The following is a 24,155-nucleotide window of genomic DNA, read 5'->3' on the forward strand; positions in this document are numbered from 1 at the left end:
TTTGTGCACAGCCTACTTCCTACGGGAAAGAGTGTACAGAGGCTATTGAATATCCACAGTGCTAGGTATATATTGCTATACACGGTGTTGAATGCGTTGCCTGCGTGCGCACGCGCGCGTATGTATGCGTGTGTACGTGTATGTGTACACGTCACGAATTAAGACGTCACACGGCGCATCGCTGAGATATATGTATACGTCGCATATAGATTAGACTGCTTTAATACGTTTAACAAGACTAAAAGTCAAAGTTTCAAAAAAATTCACTCATTAACCAACTTTAGAATTACCGAAGAAGTTGGTTTCTTAACTTCAGATTCGCGCTAAAAATTCTTTTACAATTTTTGAATCTTCGTTAAAGAGACCCTTGCATTATAACTTCGAGAACAATCAAAACTCGGTACGGGACGCGCACGTGATTTACCTTAATTTGAGCAGGTCCGTCTTTTCGATTCGTCTTTCTGAGTATTGTCCGTTGCGGAGAAGTACACCGGACGATAGAATGCTCCGAGCTCCGTCAAACACTGTTATGCCCGTAATCGCACTGTACTGCTCTCTTTCGAGATCGAGATTCACGAGGCACGAGACCGCGACCGGCCGAACGAGAGCTTCTTCGAAATAACTTCGAATCCAAAGAATCGATCACCGCGCTAAGCACTACACTAGCACAGTTCAAGTCCGCCACTCGCGAGATCAACAGCGACGCGGACGCTCTTCTCACCGGAGTGCAATCCCGTCAATCCCGACAAGATGGCTCGCGCATATACCTATATGAGAGACGACTCGATAGAGCGATAGATCGTCATTGATATAATCGATCGATAGAAAGCCGGGCCTGTGATTGGGCCGATCCGAGCCAATAGGGTGCCGAGGGATGAAGATGAAGACGGTGCGCGGAAACGTGATGGCGAGCGGGGCGGAGAAGGTTATTCTGATTATTTCAACAATGTAACATTGTGTTAAAACATTAAAGTTTGGATACAAAATTAGTCGCAGCTTTTTTAAAAATATTAATATCATTTTTGTCATACATATATGATATATGTATAATGTATATTTCATACTCAAATTATTTAAAATGTATTTTACATTGGAGCGGACACGTGTAATCTTTGTGATTTTTTAAAAATGGTAATATTTATCTCATTTACATTAAGAACGATAAATTTTCTTAAATTACATCTAATTCGTCAGTATGTAAATAAAAGAAGTAAACTTTTATCTTATTTTTATGAATAAAAATATTTTCGAATAAAAAGAAAGCGAAAAAAGAAAGAAAATTATCAAACTGTTTAAATGCCGTAGATCCGTCGACATCTATTTAATATTACATTATTTAGTAACGATATGTCCTATTTGATTGCAGAGTAAAAACAGCTGCACAGTGACCTAAAAAACTTTTGAAAGCTGCAGCTGGCTCCGCTTGTAGAAGCAAGTTTTATAGTTTCAGAAAAAAATTAATATACACATTTATCATACCGATGACATGATTTTTTATGATTTATGCAAACTAATAAAAAAGCGCTGTATCCGCCAGATAGTACATCCTATACATTCCTAAGCATTCGATGTGAAACACGTAGAACATAAAAATTCACGAAACCTTAAATCAGAAATGCGAGGAAGACACGAAAGGAGAGAGGAACAGTCGAGCATGCAACTCGTCGCGCATTCCCGACCTGTACCGGGAAGTCTTGTAAAACTTAATACTTAAAACACGTGCCATGCGCGAGACATTTTCTGCGCCAGGAACGGAGAGCACACAAATAATTAGAAATATTAATTTAAAAAAGTCTCATATGCTTGAATGCTTGAAAAACCAATTTGTGACTGTTGAAACAATTATATACTTTCGCTTAACATAATTTGATTTCCAGCAAAATAATTATAATAATTTGTAATGCATACATTATCTACCAAAAAACATTTTTAACCTTTATTAATTGAAAAAAATGTCTCTCGCTTGAATGCTTGAAAAAACAATTTGTAACTGTTGAAACAATTACTTCCGCTACATAATTTGATTTCCAGTGAAATAAATAATTATATTAATTTACAGTAATATATACATTATCTACCAAAAAACATTTTCGGCTATTATTAATTGAAGAAAATATTCAAATAATAATCTGACATAAATTAAATGTGCAGTAATAGAAATTTTAATAGTGGACTTCAATCATCTGCACGAGAAAAACGTACCCTCATTACGTGAATTTACTCGCATCTGGCGAATGACAGCGGAATATGATGTGACAGTTTATTTTGCTTGGATATATACCGCTTTATATCTTGCAACATGCGTAGACATGGTCGATAGTTGTACAGCCAGACCGCGAAATATCCTACGTGGATAAATCCATGTGCCAGACAGCCCAGCCGGGCAGAAAAACACTCGCGCGAATATCGATGATGTTGTCACGATTCGAGCAGTTGAAAAATGAAAAGCGATGGAAAAGACAATACGATTTTTTAAACGATTGTATAGGAATAATTTCAATAACGGTGACACGGTTGTCCGTTTGATCGGAACTGCACTTGAAAGTATCTACTTATATTAATAATTAAAGCGGAAATAGAATTATCGTCTGCTAGATCGACTGACAAATATGCAAATCCTATACAAGTATATTCTTACGCTCGCTTGCATATTTAATAATGTTACGGCTGTAGTTTGAAAATTTATTCGTTTTTAATGTCGCTTATTATGTTTTTATACGCATACAAGCAATCTAAAGGTAACTCCGGAGAGTAATTAATTCTAAAAGTAAATATAAATATGTATTTAACTGTATTTATCTAAAATTAAAATAATCTTGTGGAATCAAGAAAAATAATTGCTTTTGCTTAACGTAATTTGATTTTCAGTAAAATAAATAATTATAGATACTAATTTATAATGTATACATTAAATTATTTACCAAAAAACATTTTCAGCTATTATTAATTGAAGAAAATATTCGAACAATATATATTTGACAAAAAGACGCATCTCGCGAAAAAGTATATGCAAACGAAAAGAATCAATTAAGGATTTTTATCAAATTGGAAAAACGCCCTTTTTCTCTCTCAAAAGTTCGAAGTTTTACATTGACTTGTTAAAATTCTACAGGAAGAGAAATCTATGTAAAATCATAAATTTGTAAAATAAATAACGCGTGAAATTAAATGAAAACTGAAAAGTTTCTCTTAGAATATAAAAAAATCTTGGTTTCAAAATGTTCTACGTATTAAAGCAAATAATTTAATAAACCAAAATTTGCTGCGACTTTTATTATCCTCTCTGCCCTACAATTTCCTCATAATAATTCCGCGATAATACCGATGTTTTATCAATCCTGAAAAATATCGCGTTGTCACATTGGCTCAAATTGATATTATACCAAAAACATAACGTACAGTCGCATTTTATAACGTGACATATAAGTGAACCAGCTATAGGAACACTTTTATCCTATACTTCGCTCTTTCTGGAATTTGCAGAAGACACGCAGTGTCACGAGCGATGTTGCAACCGCCGCCTATGCAGTCTATTAAACATAGATAGGAGTACCGCATTGCCGTGAATCGGCGCGAGGTAGTGCTAAAGGTTTGCTGCGCCCGGTCGCTCTCTCTGCATCGGAGGTTCTCCAAGAATCACCCCCAAAACGAATTCTCCGATTCTCGTCGTTGTTTAATAGATACCATCATATATAAATTTAATTAACTTTAATTTAAAAAAGGACTGATCGATGTTAGACAGGTCGCTATATTATCTTTACAGCATGCATATTATTTTATTAATAACTTGCATTTTAAATAAAATAACAGAGAACTAACTAAACGTATCCATTTTGAAAATAATCTATCGTATAAATTTGTAAATAAATACTCTTAAAACCGATTTACTATATATTTAGTTGTCCATTGCGATTTTACTCACATGGCATTTAATGTGTAAATGTCTGAGTATATATATCTAACACTTCTTTTTCATAGCATTATGTTTGGTCTTTTTCATTGCGTTTTTAGAAAATACACGACTTTTTTATGAGCGGCTGATGAATACGATATTCCGTAAACGAGCGTGTTCCAAATACCAGTTGTTTATCGAATGAGTTTTTCGGAATTAAACTTGTTAAATTAGTCAGAACTGTAAAGGGTCTGTACGTACAAGAGAATTCTCAAGAGAATTTTCAAGCTACGGTTTAAATGGTTGAATTGTGTGCCAATTGCAAAATATGTAAATATTTTAGTCTCTTTCGCCTATTAATATATATCATTTACAAAATAACTTTGCGTAAACACACTGCAAAGTATACTTAGCGTCTTTTTATATATTTTTAACATTCTCTTTTTAGGTGTTTAATAAACAAGAAATAATAGATGCACAGTTTTTAAATATTCTCACATAATGTTTGACTTAAATATTTAAAAAATGTCACTTAAAGAGATACACGACATCTTCAAATATTGTAAAAATATTATTCCTAAAACTTGTTTTAATATAGTTGCAACTGACATTATCAGTACTAGTACGTACCAATGTCAATTATGACGTAATATCAAATACTACGTTTCACGAATGTTAATCGTTATCAAATATCGTTACAATAGCGCAGTGACAGTGCGTTAATAATATTTTGCTCATCAAGCAGGCGATCGTTATGATTAACAGTGGACAAGGGGCACTACCTGATTTCTTAAGAACCGCTGCGGAGCGCAAAACGACCATGCAGACGCCGCACAGACTATCTACGTATGAGCGCTATACCGGACATGCTGTATAGGCGCGCTATAATGTATAATGATAGTAACGGAGCCTCCGTTGCGAGTCAGTGTCGGGTCGCAGCCTCGCTCTTGCCCTCGGCCTCGTTCGTTATTCTTAACGTCATCGCGGCCGCGGTCAAATCCATGTGCGTGTCTACCACTCGCTACCACCACCACCTTCGCCTTCGCCTGCGCTCGTCTATGCGCATCGCCTCCGCATCCGATACCTCCACCTGAGTACTTCACCCTTTCCGTTATCCATTCGTCGCGATTTAACATCCACGCTTCTTCCCTCTCGAGGGAGCTCTGTCAGTATGATCTTTCACGGATTCTCAACGCGATCGTACGCGTTATAATGTACTCAGACAGCATGTCCAAAATCGGGACTTAAGACGTCTTATGTCCCGATTTTGGACATGCATGCTGTTTGGGCAGAAATGTCCAATTCTGCCGAAGTAATTCTTCTTTGATTCTTCTTTTCCCTCCCCCCTTTTTCTTCAATCTTTTCGCTCTCAACCGTTCCGCATCACGGACATGTTTTCTTTCTTCATGGAACGCCGTTTGAAAAAATCACTTTACCTATTGTAAATGACGACGTTAGTTTCTTTCGTGTCAGTTTTACCGGGGTATTAAGCCCTGCGATTTACATTTCCTGTTATACTCCACGTATACTCGTATATACATATGCATATCGCGGCTATCTATAGAAATTGTGTACACGCACGCGGTATTATGCCAGGAAATGCGAGAACATCTCATTTAGATGCAACAAGAATATCATATGCATTGAAGCTAAGACCGCAATGGGATATTAAATCCTCTTAGAGGTGACGCGGACCGCGCAATTTATTCGCGGATATCGCGGATCGACGACTTATTAATTTCGAAATTTCTAAGCGAACATATATTCTACACGTTTTCCCAGGCACGTGAAGCTCGCACGTACAATTTCGGCGGCGAAATGACGCAATAAGTTACACGTTTGCATTTACCGTTAGACATTGTCGAAGGATACGCGCATAACTATGCATTCGAGATGACTAAATCCAGCGTCGGAGGTAGCGGCAATCTCGCCTCCTCGCATAGTCCCGAGTGGATCGCAACAGGTGCTTAGACAAAAGATACGGTCTAGCCGGTGCGGGTCGGAAAAGCTCCGTCGCACCCAATCGACCGGGCTTTCGCTTCGGTGATGGACATAATGAGAATCCGGCAACCACCTTCTTATGCCGGCGGGGCGCTAAGTGCCCCGCTTTCAAGCCGTCGAGCGCCTCCGCCTCCGCCTATACCGGTCCGGTCCCGACCGTTTAAGTCGGGATATTATTGCGGCGCCGCGAGAAATTGTACCGAACTCTCGTCATTTTTAAATAAGAACGGATGGAAGCCGTTATAGCTGAGAGAAACACCGCGCGACAGGCTTTCTCAAAAATGGGTCGAGGAATACTTTTAGCGACATTATTACGTTTACGAGCGCGGTTTCTTTGAAAAACGCACTTTAAATTATGTATGTGCAGGGAGGAGAGATATTTGCGATAGCGACGAACGTTTGAACAGAGAGGAACTGAGATAACGTGGTTCGGTACCGTATAATACTTTCAATCCTGAAACAATCATAATGACAACCATAATAACGTTAAGCACATTAATTGCAATAACAAGCACAAATTTTAATATTAATCAGAATAAAAATAAAAAGCTGGAAAGAAGAAAAAAATTTTTAGATATCGATGACTATAATACACTTTGTTCGGCAAGTCGATCTGTCTATGTAAACTCACGTGGAAAAATAATCGCGTTTATAAAAGCGATTACGATTATAGGCGATAAGCCGCGCGAGTAAACAGATTGTATTACGAAAGTCCACAGTAAAGCGAAAGCTTTTTCAGATATCCAGATTGTATTTAAAATAATGGCCCGTAAAAAGTAAGTTAATACTACATACTTTGCAAAGTCGTTTCTTTATTGTTTACCGTCCGTGAAATTTATTTTCGAATATACTTGTTGTTAGCTTCGAACATAAATTAATATATTTTTACAAATATCAATCTGAGATGATATTTTTCACAAGCAATCCTTTGAGGTGGTTTTAATAATGCTTATATATATATTAGCCTGATTATATTATTAAATTAGTTATGCGATTATATCAATTTTTAGTTATGTGATTGTACTGTTTCAGCTTCAGCTTGAGACTGTCTGTCAAAACCGACAGCATGTCTAAACATTGGCGTGTAGTTTGCTGAGCGGAAAAATTTATATAGGTAGGTACATTCACATAAAAATGTTATTTGGCACAATTAAAGATTCAGCGCGACCGTATAAGGCACTTCTATCTATTTGTGTTATTCACATATCGGTTAAATTCACTTACTATTATTAATAATAATAAGTAAAGCATAACCGTTTATGGGTCACTATTTTCAACGTCTGTTAATCTCTAACCGACGGTTAACTTGGCTTTTTTGAAAATTAACCGTCGTGGATCACTGTATTTCCAATGCTTGTTAATCTCTATAACTGACGATTAATTTTCAAAATATAGCCGATTTCTATTCGCTTTTCTGAAAAGTTAACCGTCGGTTAGAATTTAACAGACGTTGGAAATAGTGACCCTATGATATACAATCAATTAGAGAGAAAAAATTAGAGAGAAATAATATTGTCAATTACTTATTAACTGTGAATTACTGTTAATACATTTCAATCAAGTGAAATCAGGACATTGCAAGAAAGAGCGTGTAATGCGATTAAGAAAAAGTGCATTACGCGTTACTTTACACGTAATTAGAAGATCTTATATAAGAAAAGAAATCCAGAATACAAATTAGTAACGTTTCTCTCTCTCTCTCTCTCTCTCTCTCTCTCATTTCTCTTATTTCTCGCGTGTCCCGATCGTTTTCAATTATGCGTGTGCTATATCTCCGATAAGGTTTATTACTCCCCTTGTGTTGCACTGTGATGTATTGATCCCGATAATAGAGCATGTAATAGTAACGAAATGCGATCGCGGCGCGAACGACTTATTCATTCCGTGCTATTATTAATCACGTATCAATTGAGTGTCCCATTTATGATCTTATTCCGGCCACGTATCCGTATATTAAAAGATGCTTCAAGCAGACCTCTCGTCAAAAGTGCAGCCCGCTGGAAAAAGAGGATTTATAGGGATGTAATCCCCAGTTTGGCCTGAAAAATCTGCGATCTTTTCGAGCCCCAAAGTATATCAACGCACCTAAACGCTTCGGGGAATTTACATGAAAAATATTGGAAAGGAAATAAGTTCTCCCCCACAAGGGTCGTCGCCACGAGCGAATCTTGCAACGTCACGTAAAGAAAAATGTTCTCGATAAAATTGAGCAAAGTTATCTATTATAAAGAATATTTTCAAGAATTCTGTATACCATAAGTCCTGACTATCATAAATTTTAAGGTTGTTAAAAACGGTATACATATTAATGTCCATTCTAGAGTCTGCATTCAAGTATACGCGTACCGGAGAGAGAAAGAGACAGCAAGATTCAGAATTCTATCGTATCAAAATCTCTGGCTTTAAAGACCGTAAGGAACGACGTATGGTTGGCTAAGGCGTAAAAGTGTTGACAAAAAAATATTATTTACATAAATAATATTATAAAGGCTTCCAAGATCAAGTCCTGACCGAAAATAGCGTTCTTCTCTAATTAATTTAAATCTATCGTTCTTAAATTTGCAATTTTAGCTAAAGCTAAACAATCTTGCTAAAGCAAAGAAATTCATACATGTTAGATTCATAAGTTATAACACAAAAGTTAATTGATTTAAATTGAGTGACTCGTTCTTGGCACAGTACAATCTTTTTACAACAATATTTAATGGTATTTTAATCTGTCTGTCTATCGTTTAATTCACTTGTATTCCAGTGCTATCACGAATCTATCATTATTGTTGATCGTACATAAATGAACGAACGCCAAATCGGGGCAAACTTTGCAGCAATGGGCGCGGAATTGTTTGTGGGAAAATAATAGACAGCGCCGAGTGGAGCCGAGGTTGGCGTAAAGCAAGCGCATAGATTCTCACCAAGATCTAATGAGAGACAAATGTGGAACGGGAAATGCGCGCTTCGATTCAATTTCTTCAATGTAGGTAGGTAGGTAAATGTGATTTTCCAGCTCCTTTCAATTTCTGGCCGCGAAGTGGAGCATATTCATCAGTTGTCGGACATTTTAGGCGAATTAATCGTTGGTGTCTATCACTGATTTGCAGCGGTGACATAATCTAACAGTCTTTCTTCTTGGTTTTTGCATATAGCTCTTTCAGTTATAACGCTAGAATATCTCTGTTAACGTAATATTGCTTTAATAAAATCAAATCCAAAGGTTTTCAAAATTTTTAATTACAAGCACACACACGCACACACGCACACAACATATGTATTGTATATATATATATATATATATATATATATAGTAAATTTTTAAGAGATAATAAAACGCTTTCGCGATATTTCGTACGACATGATGCGCCAATAAAGTCGCTTTTTGCGCGAAAAAGTATTCTCCTCTTGTGATATCTTTTTGCTTTCTCCGATACACGATATCAGTGTCCACCCGCGCATCACGGTTCTATCGTCAAAGCGAGAAAGTGGAGCTTTCACATTGCGTATCATTCCGCCAACTATATCGCTAAGTAGGTAATAATTAAAATAAAATCAATCGCAGCTCGAGCATTCAAGTTAAGTTACTTAAAAAATAATAATAATTTTTAGCGAAGTTGTTTTCTTGTTGGATATTTAAAATGTACGCGTAATGATTCAAAATATCAATTCAGTCGCGGATTTTCGCATTTCTTTTCTGCTGAATGACATTTCGAGAATTGTTTTGTCGTTTTTATTACTCAACACGAAACTGGTAAACATATTTGTGTCATCACACAAAATAATAGGTGACATTCTTCGACAGGGAAACGAAAATGTGTACACAATATCCCGAAATTCGTCATACTGCTCGCCTTTGCAGTTGAGCTGTCTAAAATACGACTGTGTGTGTGTGTGTGTGTGTGTGTGTGTGTGTGTGTGTGTGTGTTGTACACTCTCGAGAATCCCTAGGCATAAGGGCATTCCTCAATGTTTCTCCGCCGTCACTGAAATTCCTCGCGGCGCGATAAAATTGCTCACAGGAATCGCTCATCTGTCCGAAGAACATAACATTCGTCAGCATCGAAAACGACTTCTAAGGAAACGATCCTCGTTTCTCTACCGTTCTCTCAACCGGAAATTAAATGACGATAAACGGTAAACGCGTTGTCATATTCTCCACTGCACAAAGTGCGTTTGAACGAAAACAAATTGGAGATACCATAAATACAGAATTTTTCCGAACTACTGGTACTGCGGTACAACAGGAAAAGAATGATTTCTAATAGAAAATAAAAATAAAAATGTAGAGAATCAAGTTTTTCCATACAAATAAATATCATTTTTGGGAAAAAATATAATAATTCGCAGAGAATGGAAAATTTACAACACATTTTTAAGCTTAGACGTTAAACGTCTAAAGACTTTGTATCATATAGCAACAAAAACATGTTTCATCAACGATTATAAAGATATATATAAAAAGATATAACATTCTATATCTCGAAAAAAAAACGTTTATACATTTTACACATGTTGAATTTCATATTAATTTCTTTAACAACTTAAATTATTTTATTAAATAGAGAATTATAGTTTTATTGTATTATTATATTAATATACACATAGCCTTTATATTGTATTATTATATCGATATTAATAGCCTTTAGCAAAATGAATTTGATAACGCAATGCAATCATTTCAATTTTAAATGTAAGTATAAACATATTACTGATTTTTCAATTTACACAATTATTTTTCTTGACATCAAAACCTGCGAGAAAATTTTATTCCATATTCTCAACTTATTTTCTTGTAATAATTTATTTTTCTGTTATACCCTCAATTCAAAGACACTCTATATACAAAACTAAATGTTCACATATCGAAAAGTTTATAAAATTATGAAAAGACCGTGTTAAGTTAAAAACAAAATATGCATATATGTAAAAATTTGATATTAACATTTAATTGGACTTAAGAACCTCTCAAACATTTATTATATTAATCATATTTTTAAGATTATAAGAATTGAAAAGTATATAGGGACTTATACAGAATCAAAGATTTATAAATTCTAATAAAATTGTTATTTTTGTATTATTTTTATTTTATTGCTAACATTATCGTAAGGCAGCGAATTAATATTATTATCAATTTATTAATAATATTTATTTATTATATTTTAAATATAATTTCAATTGATAAAATATAAATCAAACGTATAAGAAGACGCGACAAAGGATGCTCTTACACTTGCATCTATCTCATCCATATTTGGAATATGCATGATTTCAAGAGGAGAAAATTGGCCATCGCGCTTTGACTAACAAGTCCACTTGATGCGAAAGCGACAACGCAAGAGTGGGCAAAAACCAGAGAAACTTACGAATTGCGAAGATAGATGATAGGCGTATAAGCGCAATACGCTGATGGATTGCTCTGAACAACAGACAAAGTTATTCGGAGCGACTGAAACAACAACGGAAGAACAACGGAAGCAATAACGGAGAAGCGAAGAGAGACTGCCTCTCTCTTGTTAACGTCACATATGTGCCTGTTTCGCTTTATCGATGTTATCGCGCACTGGCTACACTTCTGTAAAACATACGAAAATTAATATATAATTTTCTAAAAATAATTATAAAATAATCTATCTAATCTCTAGAAGGTTTAGAATTTAAAACCTGAAATAATGATAACGCGAATTTGCAAATTGACAAATTCAACGAGGATACGCAACAGAAAAGAGTGAAGAGTTGAAGAATTCGTTGCGAGGCAGAAATGAAACGACAAAGCAAAAATAGACACGTATGTCATACGACACGTCGCTATGCAGAGCAAATACCAATGTCTAACTCGACAGAGTCGACAGTTTGAAACCGAGGACTAGTCAAATTGTGAAAGTCATTCTTCTCGCGAATGCCGGAACACTTGCGAAGAATTTATAAGGCGATCAAGTACTCTCTCGATCGAGGATGACAGGAAATGAGCGTGTCTATAACTCGATCCCTGCTCGCAGTGCTCGCGGATCCGCCGCTTCCTTCTTTCTCGACGATGTTTGCTTTTGTCGACCCTTCAACGAGGAAATCTTGAAGAGACTCATCGAGTTTCAATCATTTCGTTCGCTTCGTCATTTCGACGGCGTTATGAACGACAACTTTCGACTGCGAATTATCCGAGTAAGCATTTTTGGTACGTAATTTCAGCTTTATGCAACGCTCGGTAACATTTCATCCGCGTTAATTTCAACTCTACACACGAACGCGCACGCACGCGCGCGCACATGCATAGTTTTTTTACACTGTTAAATAGTAAAGCATGCACAGTTGGAAAATTTGTATACCTTTTGTGAAAAAATCTATACTGATTTAAAGTTTTCGTGTTAAATAATCAACATATTCATGTGTAAATTTAACACCTGTTTGCTGTGTTAAATTTAACAAATATAAAATGTAAAATTATTCAAATGATTTAAAAAATATATGTTAAAGTAACACACAATTTGTACGTATTTATTAAATACATTAAGATTTACCAAAAAAGGTGTTTTGAGTTATTACATTTGTAAAATGTAAAAAGAACATTTCTCATGTGTTAATTCCATCATAAAAGTTAATCGTGCACGCAATTAACTACAAATTACGATGAAAATTACATTTCTTTTTTTGTTGAAATATTAACGTATAAGTACCAGTGTTATCATTTAACACATCCATATTATCAAGAGACACGGCAGTGTCTCGCGCCAAGTACGCGCGGAGCGAGACGCACCCTGACTCATTTACGCGAACGCACGAGTTGCGAGTACCCGAGATTTTGAGATCTCAATAACGAATGAACGGATCAAGTTCTAAGTAGGCTTGATCGATAGCTTGAGGTCGATTTGGAGGAGGGGGTACGTGTTTTTATTTTTCCCTTACGTGTGTTAAATTAACACAAAAATTTGAGTGGGCCGATTGAGACATGTGATTTATATTAAATTTAACACAAGTTTTCCAACTGTGTAAAATTTAAACCAATACCTTGAGTTAAATAACATTTTGTTATTTTTTACCATTATGTGTATATACCAAAATTTATTATTTTAACACAAAACAGTATTATTTTAACTTCATTGATTTAGTTAAATTAACGACATATGAGTAGAAGCAGTGGCAATCTATTTTAATGATTAAAAATGACTCAAATATTGAGTCGTAATTTGATACTATAATTTTAATAGCAGGAACGCTTAAACTCGGTGAAAATGTGTAATGGTACAATAAAAAGATAAAAATGGCGATATCAGATAATGCGAAATAGTTTGTATAATCTGCCACTTTTTATAAATATTGTATTTTATACTCTATTGTTTCTCTCTTTCAGGAATAATATTGTGTGATGAGTATGTATTATAAGTAAAAATTTTAAACATGTTACATACATTTGCATGATGTTGTTACAAAAAGCACAAAAATTAGAGTTTGTAATAAATTATAATATAATTATTATAGATTATTTGACCATTAATATGCATCAAAATACGAGAAAAATTATTTTCCTGCAAGATTAAGATGTTCCGCATTACCCGACGGCATCCCAGATTACCCTTCCAAAATCTACCTTCGAAAACTTACTATAAATAAACGAAATTGGTTTTAGAAACACGTTACAACAAAAATAACAATATATACTAGTAAAATGAAAACTGCATCTATAAATAAGAGATTTGTTAGGGTCGAATAAACTCACTGATTGAGCGTCCGATCGTTGCTGCCGGTGGTCGCTGAAGCCTGCACTCCAGACGCGGCAGCGGCGGCCGATTCGTGATGCCTCCGCTCCTTGTGGGTGACGATGCCCATCAGCTTCATCCACGGGTTGTTGGCCGCATGGGTGCCCATGCCGCCGCTCTGCCACATTGCGCTCGCCAGCCTCGCTTTTTACGCGGGAGCCCGACACTCCGGGCTCCGACTTGTGCTCGAATCCGGCCGCGAACGGCCGTCCACTCGGACCAACGTCCTCCTTCTCCGTCTCGTCCTCTCGTCCCGTCGGATCGATCCCTTCCGACGGGGGTATCTCGCTCTTCGCGCTTTGTGCGTGTCGCGCGACGTCGAGCTCGGGGCCTCGTGCCTCCTGGCCCTCGTCCGAGCTCGTCTCGGGGACAGAAATTCCGCGATCTGCCTTCGAGTCTGCCCAAAGAAGCTGGACCGGAGCAGGGGTGACCTTTACGTCCACGCGGGGGCCCACACGGCGCACCTGCAGCTGCACTGGCCCTGGGTAGGTGCGAGGTGCCCTGCGTGGCCCCGTAGGCTCCCTAGCCCGGCCCCCGAGCACCTCCACCATCTAATCCTTCGTTTCGTCACAAGGCTTTGCCGGCCCCGCACCCCGCACCCTCAACACCACTGCCGTCCCGTTTTATTTTTTGTGCACTCCGCACACCGCGTTTCTCGCGCCTGACGCTCCGATCTCACACAGCGATGACCGATGACGTTCTCACGACGTCACTGCCGTCTGCGGAATTTCCTGACGAGCTATTCTTCGGTGTTTTCTCCTCCTGACGAACGTTAAACCACTGGCTGAACGAAGGAAATTGGCGAACGGCGGTATGGGTCAAGATCCGTCGAACTTTGCGGAGAAAGAGTACAAATTCTTTTAAATTCTTCCACGTGCTCTCGCGGGATTGGTTTTCTTTTGAGGTGGGATTTCTCTTTAAACATTGATCGATCGGGTCTCGATCAACTATGTTGCTACACAGCTACAGAATAATGCATCACGTTCTCGCAATAATGCGATATTCAATAAATTCGTTTCGGAAAATTTTATATTAAAATTTATTTGCTTCTGAATTTCTGAACAATTTATTAAATAAACCAAACAATTATTATTTTGTTCGTCGTTCATGGACTTTTGAAAATCAATGCACCGCTTATAAGTCGAGATGTGACAAAATATTCTCCAATGAACTATTTTTGTAGCAGCTATTGAAAATTACACGATGCATTTACAATTGTAATTTCTTCTCAATACTAAATTTTACATTAGAGTGAAGAACTAACCTCCGAACAGCGGCATCTTAGTTTTAAACCGTTCGCTTAAAGATTAAATGATAGCATCGTGAAAATAACAATTTAAGCTTGAAAAATGTCTCGACAATTGAAATTAAAAGCAACATTCAATTCTTTCTTTTCCTCACAAAAGAAAATTATTGCCATTTAAAAAAAAAAAAAGGATGGCAAAACGGTCTTTTAGAATTGTCTTCTAAATAAAGTCTTATAATTATAGTGCATGTGTTCTGCTGTACAGCGGATTATAATATTACAATAAAACAATCTAATTAATAAATATTTTAATTTATACAAAATAATTTTTAACTTTTTCAATCATTAATTAGGCTATTTAACAAATAGATATTGGGCATGACATTTTAAAGCAATTTTCAGTTTTTAATGCAAACAAATATTGTTTATAATAGAAAACTCTTATTGATTATTTATTGAAAATATACGATACTTGTAAATAGATTATTTTTTAAAAATAATTCGAATTAGCGAGCGTATATATATCAGCCACTTGTTAGAAGACCGCGGAAAGTGCGACAAATAAATATTTATTCAACGACACGGGAAATTTAGTTCCTGCATGTTGCGACGCGCTATTAACCCTATTCACTCCAACGTGTTTTCCGCCCTTTTTAATCCTCGCATCATAACTCACGAACGAATTGACGAAATTTAATGTTTAAAGCGCAAATATTAAAGCTAAAAGTAGTAGAACATTAAATTTCGTCAATTCGTTCGTGAGTTATGATGCGAGGATTAGAAACCCGTTGGGACACGAAAGGGCTGGTTGGAATGAATAGGGTTAATAAAGGTGCTATCGCGGAAAAACGAGGCTAAGCCGGAAAAAACAGTTGCAGCGGGGAGAAAAATGGAATTACTTCCACTCCCCCTGCTCAAGAAACATTACGCGCCAGCCGTCCGACCCAAAGAAGATTTATGAAACGATTTCCGAGATCTGCGGACAGCTTGTAATCGTAATTAGATTACTCAAGATACAGCTATATCACGATACAGATGACAAGGTATAAGCATCCATAAAGAATACTTAATGCTGCTTATGCGCGTGTATTAAGTAGCGAGCATTGAATAAATTTTAGTATAAGCATAAAAAAATCAATACACCCATTTTCGATAGAAAATGCAAATCCAATAATGGCATAAAATTTATTAAGTAAAAGATTATTCGAAACTCGATAAAAAAGTATAAAAAAAATCTATACAGCTAATTAACTGCCGCCGCGAGTTCAAATACACTACGCGACTTCTAACCGACACGGTATTATAGTATATAGTAACGTATTTTCCATAGACTCTAAGCAGTTAAAGAGGCGTGCTTCAAAGGGTCGAACGCTTCAAAGGGGAGGAAAGATAAAAAAAAAAAAAAATTGCCCATGGCGCTTGCATGTTGGCCGGCGCGCGTGTGCCAGATGCATAAGAACCGCAAACGGTCCGCTATCGATCCCCTTAAAAATATCTGGAAATTGGCGCGGTAATGGTCGAGGCCCCGGTTATAGAGATAAGTCGCGCCACTAAACGCCTTTTGTGTTACTCGAGACATATTTTTCGCCAAACCCACCGACGACGACGACGACGCGGTTGCTGTGGCTGTGCTGGCAAACTTTCGCGGATGGTGAGACTCCGGTTACAAAGAAAAGACGGAGCTAACCACATATACACGGCGTGACACACGGAGGAAAATATGGGGGGAAGTCTAGCGTAAGGAGTACGATAAATTGACCATTGAGATATAATGCGGAAGTAATGCGTTTGGTGATTTAAAGGGTAGAAGTTTATCGCGACCTTGCTCGCGTTGAAGAAAGATTCTCGAGTAAATAACCGATTAAAGCAGATTTCTAAGAAGTGATGAATATTCTCAATTTACAATCGATCTTGGATAATTATTACACTCTTTCAATTATATTTACATATCATGTTTCACGCAATTGAAATGATTTTGTCAATGAAAAAGTGATATTTCTCAAAGCTCTGGCACTAACTATAAAGATTCTTTCAAATATTTTCCCAAATTATTGTTGCAAAATGTAATGCTGTTTATCAAAGTCGTGTTAGCGTTATCGTCAAACGTATCGTAATAGTATTATACATGTGCAAAAAAAATAGCACAAGAAAACCAATCCCGAGGGAATCAGAAATAAATCCGGCACGGTCCGGCATTTCACGAGATCGTCCTGCGCAAATTGCGGAATACCGCGCTGCGACTCCGGTCGCCCTTCTCTCTCACCCCCGTCCTTCGCCCGCCCCCTTTCTCACCTCACCGCCGGATCAATGCACCCCTGCAGGTGCAGTCGACGACGGCGTTCGAATGGGTATCGCACACTGCACTTTCGCTCGTTTTCGGAGCGTGGCCGAAGAACGCGAGGGCCCGTCGTCGCCCTTATACAGCACGAGCGACCGTGGGACTCGCCTCTTCTCTCTCAGCAGCCGGCGCGATAACGCCCGGTACTGAATCGCGTCTCGCTACGCACAACCGCGAAATAATCACGTCGCACACGATATATTAGCCGCGAGTCGCCCCTCTCATTGACGAAACACCATTTTCACTCCTCGGTCCATCCCCGTTTTTTCCAATCGCCCCTCTCGAATTCGCACATTCTCCCGTTTACTCTGGCCGCGAGCCAGACGCAGCACGAGACCGGCACGTACGCGCGACTTGTGTGGGGATGTATGGTATTATAATTTTGAAAAGAAGCGGCTTTCGGATAGATAAAAAAACTGGCACAGAGCCTAACCGGTGACTTTTATTTACCGCGATTGTTGATAACTTATCGAAATGACTAATCGCCGACTCTATCTCGCTTCGTACGTCGTCTAAATAATCGAGGTTCGTTGATGATTGACGTTGGCTCGTGGATCTGCGAAAGATTCATATTAAAATTGTTCACAGAGCCAGAAACCATTATAATAGTGCCATTACATTGATATACCCAAAGATTTTAAAAGAGTATAAATTTTTTCGAGTATTTCAGATTCTCGGGTGCTGTCTCTTGGATTTCTCATGACGACTTCTCATTTCAAATCTAAGATTCTTTATCTCCGCCATGATTTTTAAAATTTTCCCAAATTTTATGAGTTCCCGAGCTCGCTAAAAACCTACTAAATCGCACAGTCACACACTCGCGCGCGAAATAAAAATGCAAGCTTTACGCAAAGTGACTTGAACCGCCGAAAGGCACCATCGATACCGCGCGACAATTCATTTAATCGACCAGTTATTCGGCAGCTGATCCTCGATAAGCGTCTCCCGAGGCGAGAGTCCCGCGCTTTCCTCCTCCCGCGATCGCCCGTCTGTCCTAACTGGTTGAACGTTTCCTCGCAGAGAAACGCGAGAGTGTCTACGCGCGCACACCTCGGTCGAGCAACGAGCGTCGAACCTGGACGTACCCATCGCCGACACCACGGCACGGGAGCAGCCAATGGGATCGCGCGATCTCAGCCGCATTGGCGGTGCGTGAGAGAGCTCGCGGACAAGGGAAACACACGCGGCGTCCCTCCGCATCGCGAGCCCGCGTTACCCCATAAGGGTCTCTGGCAGGACGTATTTCACCTTCGTCCGCGATCGATCGACACATGGATTGAAACGTCGGCGTCGGCGGCGAAACCGAATTGGACCCCGGTCGCGCAATTAAAAATCTAAAATTAGATAAATCTCTCATGAATTCTTAATGAACCAGCTGGTTAATTGTCCGACACCTAGCCGAGGCTTGTTACTCGGTGAAGTCTTGCGAGAAATTCGTAATGTCAATAGCGAGATGTTTAGTCTGACTGAAGTTAATCTGTTTTAACATATTGATCTAACTTGGTGTAGACACATTGCTGACCGTGTGATTAATTGATGTAATACATTTAATAATGATCAAATTAAAATTAAAATTTGAATGAAACTATAATCGGATGAGTTACGAGGTTCAAGTAACTGTCATTCGACCGAAATAATAGAACGTGACGGAATTTCGTAATTAAAGTTCAAATACAACGTTAGTCGCGCATTTAAATCGAGCATTCAGATACGTCAAAAGAAGTGGATAAGCTAATTAACAATATTAACATGAAAGTAAGAGAATGCATGTACGGATAAACTTTTGAAGCTCGATATAATTACTTGATTGAACAATTAAAATTCGATAGATCATCAACGTCAACGTCAGAGATCATCGGAGTCGGTCACGCGTACGACCAGCCGCAGTCGGAGCCCTCGTGAACTTTCGACCTCGAAGACACTATGCTCCTTTCACGGATTTTCAAATCCCTTTCTCAAAAGGCTCTTCAAAGACATTGGCATTGAATATCTGGCGTCGCATCAAAAATTTCAAATCATTCGCGCGTTCAATCTTCATACAGAATCCCAGAAAGATTTATCTTCTTTTTTTTTTCATTCAACCTCGCGTGATTCAGTGACTTTTCCTGATGAGATTTGAAAGCAGTAATTTAACTTATTATTCCGTACGTGTGTGTGTATATGGCCTGAGGGTCTCCCGACCCTCGACCCGCGAGTTAAATATTCCATGTAAATTTAATGGTCACGTGGAATCATTTTCGGAAATGCGACACCTCACTCTAAAATAATATCTCTAAAATAATATCTCAAGTGCACACAACGAGCGGATCAAAACTTTCGCACTCCTCGACATTCGCGCGTCAGAGATCTTTAAAAAAAATTGATAAAAAATCACGAACTAACTTTCAATCCGCAAATTAACGACATCCTGACGTGGGGAAAGAAATCATTTGCGATCGTCGACGATCGCGAAACGACCACCGGCGTCGCTCGACGCTCGATCGGAGCGTTGAAGTCTTCCGGCCGGTTTCGCAGCATCCAAGCGCGTGCCGCGTCCACGGGGCTATCCGCACCCCCGCGAGACGACGCGGAGGCACACGGAGAAAGCGGCGTGTGTCGCCGACCCCCCCGATCTAACCACAAGATTTCTACACCGGAACCATTTCCGGAGGAGGCCGCCTACCGGAAGTCGTGCATTCGTGCCGGCGCGTTTTTTCTTTTATCACAAAAGCACGGAACCGCAAAAAAAAATGCGTGAAATTTCACGATGCGACGAACCGGCGGGGGTGCTGGGAGGAGAGAAGGGGCCCGGGCGGACGGGAGACAGGGGGACGGGGTGGTGGTGGTGACGGCGGTGGCAGGGGGGTAGCGTGGTGCGGCGTGTCTGTGTGTAAATTGTGGTTCGTGGGAAAAGGCACCCCGACTCTCGAGAGGGAACGGGCGACCACGAGACTCCCGCGCGGAGCCCAACGTTTCGCCTCACTGCCGGGCTCACTGCAGGCTCTGACGCACCAGAGCAGAGCCTGCCACCTCCTGTGCGCGCCACCCCGCTCGTCCCCACCCCCCTGCGCTTGAGCGCGCGCCAGCCGCCCACACCCTCCGCCCTCCACCCTTCAGCTACCTGCCGGACTACCGCCGGCTCGCCCTCTTGCCCCCGCGTTTCCTGTCTCCCCCCGCAGCTTCATCGCTTACCTCTGCCATCCCTTCCCGGCGTACCACCCTTTCCCACCCCCTCCCCCACCCTTCCCCCGGCCCCTCGGCGCAACACCGCGCTGGTCGTCGTACACCCTCCGTTATATGCCCTCGTGACCCTGCCATTCTTCGCCACGCGGAATAGCTGAAAAAGGGGTACCGACAAGTATGCCCAAGATTAGAGATGTGCGAACTATATATTTGAACACGAATCGAATCGAATCAGGCGAGATCGAATTCAAATTCATTAAAATCATATTTTTGTATCAAATTTTAAGTAAAAGTTTAAATATGCTTAAAAAAAATGCTTAAGAAAAGAAAGCTAGCTGTGAGTACTTATTGGTAATAAAATAAACAATATAATTTTATTTTAATTTCTATGTATGTAATTGAATATTATATTAGAGTATTCTAATAATTTATCTATAATTTTTCACCTAATTGTTTCAGTTATTGCGACAGTAAATAAAATATATTTTATTAGTTTTACATTAAATATTTAAACATGTTTTTGTTTTAAAAAGAATTTATATTATATAATCGATATTTTCCACATTATAAAATATTCTCTTGCGTGTTAAAATTCAATCTAATAATGATTATATTGTTAATTAAAAATTATATTTTCACAATTCGATTCGATTAGACATAAAAAATCTTGAATTCATACATCTCTATGCAAAATTGCGGCTATAGATGACCGATCGTATGTGAAATATAAGGGAGAAGAGTTCCGAAAGACCGAGGGTGGAACTAAAAGAAAAATCTCAGAAAGTTACTTATATTATTTGCTTTCTCCGGATCAAATATTGCCGAACTTGATTATATAACGATAATTTTGGTGCATCTGCCGAAAACCCTATTTCTTTTATTCTCCTTCTCTATCCTTCCGCTGTCTTTTCTCTCTCGCGTTGTAAATTCGTACAATACAATATATAATGAAGACAACGAGTATTTATCTTACTCCGCACAATCACCTGTCGCATAATTCGGCACTGCTGACACTGACCCGTCACGTTTCTACCAAGAAACTTAGCTGAAAGTCAGTCTTTAGACGTGAAATTGTTCAGTAGATGAATCTTACGAGTCCCATTAAGTAGATAACGTTTAATAAAGTCAGATGAAGTTTGTCATGAGATGCCGAATTCTCTTTTTCAATTCAAAAAAGCAATTCAATAATCTTGAGAAACAAATCTTACGTATAATTGTCTTTAAAAAAGTTTGTATCAATCAGAAAAAATTGCTGTGTCACTCAAGTTCGGAAGTGCTTTGAGAAGTTAAACACTTAAATTAATAGATATGTTTTATACTAAAGCTATATTAAGTTTGCAAATTAGTTATAATAAACAATTGTACTCGTTAATTATAATAAATCGGACTTATAATAAGTTATTTATGATAAAAATAATTATATTACTTGTCAGTTATAATAAATTGAAGGTAAATCGTATTGTCGGAATTCCGGTCCAAATCTCCCCCTTTAGCAGTTTCCAATAAACAATCCATTGTACAATGTATGTGTATATTTGAAAATTGATTGAATGTATATTTGGACTAAACTGTACTAAATGGATGGGGGGAGTTCCCCTAACGCCGGACGGCACGTAGCACCAGACACGCCAATATCTATGCATGTACAAACGCAATCGTGTCGCTGCCGTGGCGGAAAGGTAGGAGATGAGCGATAGTCGTGCACGCAGCAACACGCCTCAGTTTTGGGCGGTAAACAAAACAGAGCTGTCGATCGTTTAGAAGGAAAAGAATGTATCGCGTAAACTTGAGACGAGTATACCTAAATGTGACTAAATATGCACGTTATATATTTTTTTATTTTGACCATTAGCTGTCCCCTGATACCGGACAGAACACTATCCCCTAATGCCGGACAATGAAAACCAACGCTATGTGTCTATGTTTATTTTAAAGTATAATATTTTGTTTTCAGAGGAATAGAAGAAACACCTATATGAGACATTATGGAAAATAAAAAGAAAGAATCAGCATAATCTAAAAACTGCTTTTGATAAAGTTATGTAAAAAAAATGGGACTGAGAGAAGCTTCGCTATAATCTGATATTTCTAAAAACACTTTACGCGATAAAATTAGATATCTAAATCCCGGCGAAGAAATATCATTGCAGCCTAAGATTGGTAGGTTCATCAAAACATTCCCACCAGAATATGAAGAAAAATTGGTGAACCACGTGGAAAGACTCATCGAATCGATGTTTGCCACTGATGAAAAAGGAATTTCTAAAGTTGGCATATGACTTAGCAATAGAGCTAAAGCTTTCTCATCGCTTCAACACTGAAAAAGAAACAGCTGGTAAACATTTTTACTACGACTTTATGGCTAGACATCCCGATTTATCACTAAGAACACCTGAAGGCTTTATTGAACTTAAGATGTGGTAACTTAGAATTAGGTAATAGATATTGGTTAGAAGAGAAGAGAAGAATATGTGTATTTTTTGCAAGGAAAGGAAGGATAGTATGAAACACTACGTTGAGGAATGTACGATGACAAAGGAATGGTTTATTCTATTAGGAAAAGATAGTAAGGAAAGGTTAGAAAAACTTTGGAACGATAAGCTGGACTCCACCAAAGCGGAAATATTGTTGAATGTTGTTAGGGAAAGAAATGCGAAAGAAAAAGAAAATAGATATAGGACTGTGCGAATGGCTGTGATCTTAGGTAATATATAGTGCAATAAGATACAATAATGTATGTAATATTATGTTGTTAAGGCAAATGTTTATAATAATTTTATAATAGGCTATTAGGTTATTAGGCATTGGATATTAGACGTATTGGTACCCGTGAAATAGATGTAGGTATGAATGGTTAAGGAAATGATTGTAAACCAAGTCCACTTTCTGGCGCTGTTGCTAAAGTTAATAAATATATAAAACACTGAAAACACCTGAATCTACGAGTGTGATGCGAGTTGTAGGTTTTATTAAGCCACGAGTAGATTTGTTCTTCTTAAATCTTGAAAAACTCATAAAACAGTATAAGTAATTTTCCTCCATCTAAAATATATAATTGCGACAAAACAGGTATCAACTGCGTTCAAAAACATCAAAAAGTTTTAGCTCCAAAGAATGTACGTAAATAGAAAAGCTTACTTCAGCTGAAAGAGGCAAGAACATTACAGTCCTGTTTTGCATGTGTGCCAGTGGATATTTTATACCACCGTTTTTTGTCTTCCCAAGACAGAGAATGAATAAACGTCTCATGATTAATGTTCCCGCACAGAGTGAAGGCGTCGCTCAACCGAAAGGTTGTACGAATAGCGACTTTTTCCTCCAATGGTTGAAGCATTTCATGAAATTCTCACGTCCTTCAAAAGAATCAGCTGTGCTTATGTTCCTAGATGGTCATAGCAGCCATAAAACATTGGATGTCATAAATTTTTGTAGAAAACATAACATTCACTTGATTAGTTCACCACCACACACTACTCACAAACTGCAACCTCTCAACAGAACTTTTATGAAACCTTTCAAAAATGCTTACCATGAGCGATGTGACATATGGATGAGAGCAAACGCAGGAGCACAAATAACTGACTGCGATATTGCAGGCCTTGTTGGTGAATCACTCACGAAAGTAGCACGACTAGACATTGCAGTGTCTGGTTTCAAATGCACATGAATTTATACCATTGATAAGAATATATTTTCAGACATTGATTATTATCTACCATGTGATGTGACAAACCATCCATTAGAAGAAACAAGGACTCGGCCAGCTTCCAGCAC

General features: G+C 38.3%; 1 protein-coding gene and 1 long non-coding RNA gene across 13 annotated transcripts in view; one reads left to right on the forward strand and one right to left on the reverse strand.

Annotated features, from left to right (window-relative positions):
• Positions 1-20,290, reverse strand: part of Shaker (potassium voltage-gated channel protein Shaker) — a 120,238-nt gene extending 99,948 nt beyond the window's left edge. The window contains exons 1-4 of one of the 9 annotated variants that reach the window (XM_077398443.1): positions 19,882-20,263; positions 17,174-17,380; positions 16,479-16,563; positions 13,596-14,468 (exon numbers count right to left, since the gene is read on the reverse strand). In XM_077398443.1, coding sequence (XP_077254569.1) covers positions 13,596-13,762 — 167 coding nt within the window. In that variant the 5' untranslated portion in view covers positions 13,763-14,468; positions 16,479-16,563; positions 17,174-17,380; positions 19,882-20,263. Of the gene's footprint in view, positions 1-13,595; positions 14,469-16,478; positions 17,126-17,173 lie in introns of those variants that run through there. The other 8 variants (XM_077398440.1, XR_013255750.1, XM_077398446.1 and 5 more) reach the window with 8 other exon arrangements.
• The window catches only part of LOC143893262 (uncharacterized), a 66,697-nt gene extending 42,937 nt beyond the window's left edge, over positions 1-23,760 (forward strand). Inside the window, exons 2-6 of one of the 4 annotated variants that reach the window (XR_013255757.1) lie at positions 6,926-7,007; positions 7,854-8,304; positions 8,646-8,871; positions 22,336-22,716; positions 22,869-23,760. This is a non-coding gene — a long non-coding RNA (uncharacterized LOC143893262). Of the gene's footprint in view, positions 1-6,925; positions 7,008-7,853; positions 8,305-8,645; positions 8,872-22,335 lie in introns of all 4 variants that reach the window. The other 3 variants (XR_013255755.1, XR_013255754.1, XR_013255756.1) reach the window with 3 other exon arrangements.
• The last annotated feature ends 395 nt before the right edge of the window (positions 23,761-24,155 follow it).

The sequence above is a fragment of the Temnothorax americanus genome, unplaced genomic scaffold (genome assembly GCF_048541705.1).
Source record: "Temnothorax americanus isolate GAGA-0224 unplaced genomic scaffold, ASM4854170v1 Scaffold12, whole genome shotgun sequence".
Lineage (NCBI taxonomy): Eukaryota > Metazoa > Arthropoda > Insecta > Hymenoptera > Formicidae > Temnothorax > Temnothorax americanus.